General features: G+C 56.9%; 1 protein-coding gene across 1 annotated transcript; it reads left to right on the top strand.

The window, feature by feature from the left end:
* The first annotated feature begins 2,158 nt into the window (after positions 1 to 2,158).
* Positions 2,159 to 5,443, top strand: LOC117846438 (glucan endo-1,3-beta-D-glucosidase). Its single transcript, XM_034727597.2, has 3 exons — positions 2,159 to 2,333; positions 2,425 to 2,510; positions 2,758 to 5,443. The coding sequence occupies exon 3, from the start codon at positions 3,009 to 3,011 to the stop codon at positions 5,253 to 5,255; it is 2,247 nt and encodes a 748-aa protein (XP_034583488.1). The 5' UTR covers positions 2,159 to 2,333; positions 2,425 to 2,510; positions 2,758 to 3,008; the 3' UTR covers positions 5,256 to 5,443.
* The last annotated feature ends 1,406 nt before the right edge of the window (positions 5,444 to 6,849 follow it).

The raw sequence follows: 6,849 nt of genomic DNA, 5'->3' as shown, positions 1-6,849 counted from the left end.
TGCAAATTGTACTGGCCCATTGATTATAGGCAGAACTGAGCTCTAATCTCTCCAGAAGAATGTGCAAGGAGAAGTTGAAACTTGGGCCGTTGTTTATTTGCCCTAAACTGTCCTAGAACTTTATTAGTTTAGAAGTTGGGCTTCTGATCCAAGATATTTAGTTGTAGGAGACTAGGAGCTCAGCAAAGCGACTCCTTGCACGTTCCTGTGAAGTACACAGCTCAATCTGATCTTAGAGTTTTTATTGGTCCTTCAGGAGTTGACTTCAAAAACAGAATTCGAGCTAGTCTTAAAACTGATTGGTTTGTAACTTGACCCATCTATATTTGCGCAAGAATTTCTGAAATTTCCTCCCAAATTTCTCAAAGCCCAAGCAAATTGAATCAAATGTGATTCCTCGGAAAGAAAGTGTCACTTGGATATTCATAATGCATATTATGACCCGAGGGATATTCACCTCTGACATACATGTTGATGATGAGTTGTTGTTATTACATTCCCGAACAAAAATATCGAGATTTGTTCATGTCAAATATTAAAACCGTGTAGTGCTCACTACAATGATGTGCCAACAATATAAATGGTGGAATGTGTGGGGAGTATGTATCCAGGAAAATGTTCGCTGACCGAGCCCATCCTTGCTCAATCTCTTCCTTTAATTTAGACCAGTTTTTATCCAAGCACAAACGAACTGTTCCCAACGAGGTGACAAAACCCAACCCCAAGTTACCACTGTTGCCGTTGCGCTCGCTTAGCGATGAAGCAAATGCCACGACGGCAAGCCCATCACAGGGATTATTGACACTTGCAATATATTCTCTGCGTATGGTGATATCATTACCGCAACCAACGATACTTCCAATCCAACGGCTGATATGCATATCAGGACCTGTTCGACTGAACTTATAAGCTGACTGAAAAGCTAAAACGTCTGATTTGTTATGAGAGAAAAATACTGTTCGGTGGCTGATAAGCCAGCTGATAAGTTGAAGCGAACAGAGCCTAGTACTCAACTGTATATACTCTCTGCCCCTGCCATGGAGAGTCTGGAGGAATTGGCCGCGGCGTGATACAGCAGCTCTGAGCTGCGGTTTATCACGCTGAATATGGTATAATTGTTACTCTGTCTTTGTAAAAAATTTTTCTGTTTATCATTTTGCTGTAGTGATTAAGATAAAAAGAAAGGACACAGCTTGTCCAGGGACTGGGCTACAATTAATACTTCGAGAACTTTGCGGATAAGCTTTCCATCCAACATACTGAAATTATTTGTCGTCCTTGTGGGAATTTGATCATTTGGGTACAAAACTATTTGGAGCTACAATGAGTCAATGCTACGTGTCTTGATATTATATAGGGGGTGTTTGGATCTTTAATCCAGACTAAAATTCATGTCACATCGAATATTTGGAGGCTAATTAGAAGAATTAAACATAAGCTAATTATAAAACTAATTACACAGATGGAGGCTAATTCACAAGATGAATCTATTAAGATGTCTTCATCAGGGTTAGTGTCCCCGTAAAGTTGGGTAAATTCAATAGAGCAGTAAGTATATGATTGCTTTAGCGTGCGATAAACATGAGACAGTGTCGACCGTCTGCTCGCAGCGTGGAGGTTGACTTCGCATTTGGGTCGACAAATCGACATGGATTCAGGATATCATCATCATCGTAATAACGATAGGTAGCGGGGGTTACGCTATGTCTGGCTAAATTCTTTGTCGTGGAAGCCCGGCCGATCGAGGTCGTAGGAATAATGGATCTCCAGGCTGAACACTCGCGCGTGCCGATCCGCGGAAACAAGCTCCAGAGCCGTGCTCCACCGCCGCGATGGCTTCTTGTGTCTTTCCCTTGCCGCCGCGTGCAACCGACCCAAGACAAGAACGTCGTGTTCGTGTCGCCCCGGCACGAAGGAATCGAGCACCACCCTTGGCGTTGCCGCCCGGCTTCGCCTTGCCCCCTCTCCTCGATCGCTCGCTTCGCGTGCAAGCAGCCGCCATCATGCCTTGCTTGCTTCCCCACGCCGGGAAATCTATCACCCTCCCCGGCCGGCCCCGGTGCCAACCTTACGACGCGGGACAGGGGCTTCCTTCCCGGCAGTTGCGTCCTTCATACCTGACGTGCTTCGTCGAGTCGACGCCCGACACACGCGTACCTGCTGACCCACCCACCCACCTGCTGCCTGCCTAATCCTCGCCGGGACAATCAATCAGCCAGCCCCAGGGCGATCGCAGCCTCTCCCATCAAGGACGTCCCTGATCTCGGTGAAACAAGGTAGCTGGCCGTTCTTCCCGGCCGGGGCCGGCAGTCTCTTTCGGATCCGTGATCATAGTCAGTCGCGCGTCTCCTCCTCCCTCTTGCTTCAGATCAAGCTACTGCTGGATATAGTACAATAATTGTTGATTGGTGTGCCTGCACGCAGGGATCGGTCGGTCGGACGACACGCTCTCCGCAGTCCGCACACGCGGGCGCCGCACCGCCGGCGATCCGATCCCGGCCGTGGCCGAGGTACGCCGGTAGACACGCGGTCCCCCACCATCTCCATGGCGTGTTTATTCCTCTCCGTGTGTCGCCGTGTTCCCTCCATGCATGTTCAGGCGTGTGCAGTGATCGTGCCGACTAAAAAGCAATCTCCTTCCTCGTGGGTTCCATGTTTAGCAAGCATGAACTCACCGTGATTAGTCATTTTTGTCCGTCAAATCTTCAACCGATCGTTTACAAGATTTATAGTGTTTTGTTTATTGTTCGCACGCAGGAATAACACGATCTCCACGAACGCGGACGTGTCGCCTCAGATCCGTTGGATTGTCAAGACCACCGCTTTGGCCAAGTCAAAGCTTGGACAAAACTAGAACAAAAAATCCAAAAAATACTAGAAAAACCGGGAGACAACCAGCCAAAAACCAAAGAAAAATATAACAAAAACACCAGGAACAAAGAAAACCAGATCAAGCCCAGCCCAATCCAGGCCACGACCCGGCAGCAGTATATAAGGAACCAAGCGCGATGCGGAAGTGGACGAAGAAGCTGGGCCACACTCTCTCCCGCCTCATCACCTCCAAGCCCGCCTTCGCCTTCTCCCGGCCCAGGCCCACCCCTCCCGCTCCTCCCCCTCCGCCCCCCGTCTCCTCGATCCCGCCGCAGCCGCCGGAGCTCCTCCCCTTCCCCACCTCCGCGATGCCGCACCACGGCAGCCACCGCCCGCCGCCCCACGCCCCGGGGGGCCACGTGTTCCCGCGCGCCACCTCCACGGTGCTCCCCGACCCATCCCGCTTCTTCGCGCCGCCGCTCCTCGCCGCGCCGCTCCCCACCAACTCCTTCTTCCAGAACTTCGTGCTCAAGAACGGGGACCAGCCGGAGTACTTCCACCCCTACTCCATCCGGTCACCCGGAGGGGCGGCGCTGGACGTCTGCTACCCGACGCGGAACCACTCGCCGTCCTTCGTTATCCAGACCTTCGTCCCCGACCTCACCATCTCCGACGCCGCCGGGAGCGCGCAGCGCCACCGCATCTCGGCCTTCGACGACCTCTCCGTGACGCTCGACGTCTCCCCGTCGCTCCGGGCGCACCTCGTCCGTGGCTGCCCCTACGTCACCGTCGTCACCACGGCGGGGCCCGTCGACGTCTCCGTCGCGTCCGTCCACGCCTTCATCGAGGTGGCCCCCTGCGACGACGACGGCACCAAGTGGCGCCTCCGGATGAACAGCGGCCAGACGTTCCTCCTGTACGCGTCGGCGCCGATCCGCCTCGAGCAGGCCGGCACCACGCAGCTCTCGGCGCCCAGGTTCGCCGGCGCCATCCGGGTCGCCTACCTCCCCGACGCGTCCATGGAGCCGGTCCTCGACCGCCACAGCGGCTGCTTCCCGACCGCCGGGGACGCCGCGCTGAACCGGGCGTTCTGCGTTGACTACGCCTGGCGCAAGGAGGGGCCCGGCGAGCTGCTGATGCTCGCGCACCCGCTCCACCTCCGGCTTCTCTCCGACGACTGCGCCGTCCGGGTGCTCGACGACTTCCGGTACCGGAGCATCGACGGCGACCTGGTGGGCGTGGTCGGCGACGCGTGGTCCCTCCGCGCCGACCCGGTCTCCCCAACGTGGCACTCGACCCGCGGCGTCAGCGAGGACGGCGTGGCAGAGGTGGTCGCCGCGCTCCGCGCCGACGTGGCCGGCCTCGCGTCGACCCCCATCACCACTACTTCCTCCTACTTCTACGGCAAGGCCATCGCGCGCGCGGCTCGGCTGGCGCTGATCGCGGAGGAGGTCGGGTGCCCCGACGTCATCCCGGCGGTGCAGAGCTTCCTTAAAGCCACCGTGACGCCGTGGCTGGACGGCAGCTTCCAGGGGAACGGCTTCTTCTACGACGCGAAGTGGGGCGGCCTGGTGACGCTGCAGGGTCTCAGGGACTCGGGCGCCGACTTCGGGTTCGGCATCTTCAACGACCACCACTACCACCTGGGCTACTTCCTGTACGCCATCGCGGTGCTGGCCAAGACCGACCCCTGCTGGGGCCGCAAGTACATGCCGCAGGCCTACTCCATGGTCGCCGACTTCATGACGCTGTCGCGCAACAGGCCCGGTGGCAGCTTCACCCGGCTCCGGATGTTCGACCTCTGGAAGCTCCACTCGTGGGCCGGCGGTCTCACCGAGTTCGCCGACGGGCGCAACCAGGAGAGCACCAGCGAGGCCGTGAACGCCTACTACTCCGCGGCACTGGTCGGGCTGAGCTACGGCGACGCGCACCTGGTCTCCGTCGGCGCGACGCTGACGGCGTTCGAGGCGCTGGCGGCGCAGACGTGGTGGCACGTGCGGGCCGGGGAGGGGATCTACGAGGAGGACTTCGCCGGGAGCAACCGCGTGGTCGGGGTGCTGTGGGCGAACAAGCGCGACAGCGGGCTGTGGTTCGCGCCGCCCGAGTGGAAGGAGTGCCGGCTGGGGATCCAGCTGCTGCCGCTGCTGCCCGTCAGCGAGGCGCTGTTCCCGGACGCGGCGTTCGTGAGGGACCTGGTGGCGTGGACGCTGCCGGCGCTGGCGCGGGACGGCGTGGGCGAAGGGTGGAAGGGGTTCGTGTACGCGCTGGAGGGGGTTTACGACAGGGAGGGCGCGCTGGCCAAGACCCGGGCGCTCACGGGCCACGACGACGGCAACTCGCTGACGAACCTGCTGTGGTGGCTCCACAGCCGCGGCAGCGTCGTCGCCGGGGACGGGGACGCCGGGTTCGGCAGGTGCTGCTGGTACCGCCAGTACTGCCACTGACCGTTCGTTCCCCGTGGAGGTGGAGCGGTGGCCTGGCCGGCGCGAGTGACCGTTGCTGCTCTGCGTATCTGCTAGTGGAGCAGGGAGTGTTGAGTTGTTGATACGGTTGAAAAGTCATGGTGGTGGTGGTTGTTCGTTCGTTGTGGTTATTACGCACGCATCACGATACTACACACTTCCTTTGCTTATTTTTAACACGTGTCACATCGAATGTTTAGATACTAATTAGGAGTATTAAACGTAGATTATTTACAAAATCCATTACATAGGTGGAGGCTAAACGGCGAGACGAATCTATTAAGCCTAATTAATCCATCATTAGCAAATGTTTACTGTAGCAACGCTTCGTCAAATCATGGACTAATTAGATTTAATAGATTCGTCTCACCGTTTAGCCTCCACCTATGTAATGGGTTTTGTAAATAGTCTAAGTTTAATACTCCTAATTAGTATCTAAACATTCGATGTGATGGGTGCTAAAAATAAGTCAGCGGAACCAAACGGAGCTATATATTTGATGAATAAAAGTAGTTAATGACTTAATGCCTTGAGTTGAGTTGTTCAGGTCTTCAGGATGCTATTGCTATTCCATCCATAGATGGATCATGGACTTTGAAAAATCCTTGTCCAAGGTTTTGATGTTATAGAAAGCGCTAGGATCTTGCTGCTTGGCTGCTTGCAAAACGGTGGCAGCGGAAGCGATTGTGCCTGTGCCACCTATTTGCGCTTGGCTGCTACCGCCTGCGTAACTGGAGACTCGGAGGAGTGGTTGGGTTGGCCATCCCTTTCGCTCGCCTTGCAAGTGGCGGGCGGGCAGGCGTTGGACGCGGTCGCGTCGCCGAACTCGAGAGAGAAGCCAAGCCGCCAACCCTTCGGGGCGAAGCGAGCGACGGGAGGGTCGTCCGTGCACGCTAGGAGGAGAGGTTGCTAGTTGCAACGTGGCCGCGCCGCGCGACGCCAAGAGCAGAGCGCGCACCACACGCGGCGCGGCGGAGCTATTGCGCCTGGGCGTGCGCGTAAGCGGGGTAGCGCGGACGCGGGCTGGTTCGTTGAATCGGCCCGGGAGGGCTTAGGCCTCGGCCTGCGTACGGAAATCTATCAAGGCCGCCGCGTCACACAAATGGGCTGCCAATATATGGGGGATGGGGTGGGCGGAGCAGAGAGAGGAGGCAGCAGACAGGAAGAAGATGGGCTGCACGTCGCGTAGATTTCAACGATGATGATGCCCAACGTCGCTTGGATCGGCTGCCGCCGTTCGACGCGGCGGGGAAAGCAAAGTCCGACTAGATCTTGCACGGCCCACATGGCCGCGTCGCACAAATGTGCTTCAGGTCTTTTTCCTCACGAGGCTCCCAGCTGTCCGGCGCCGGCCTCAAGATCCTGTCCGAGTCTGACCCGGCCCTGTGCAATCATGGCCGTCGTACGAATCAGTTGCACGCACGGCTGTCCGGGCTGTCCCTCAGTCCCCACGAACGGACGGAGACCCAATGAGGAACCAGGGGGGACATGTCATGGGTTGCCGCCGCGAGCCGCGTGTTCCTTTCTGCGACTACAGCCGGCCTTTTAGCGAATTTCTTCGCTTAGTCCGCTCCAT

Source organism: Setaria viridis, chromosome 2 (assembly GCF_005286985.2).
Source record: "Setaria viridis chromosome 2, Setaria_viridis_v4.0, whole genome shotgun sequence".
Taxonomy (NCBI): domain Eukaryota; kingdom Viridiplantae; phylum Streptophyta; class Magnoliopsida; order Poales; family Poaceae; genus Setaria; species Setaria viridis.
This window is presented reverse-complemented; position numbering and strand designations above follow the sequence as displayed.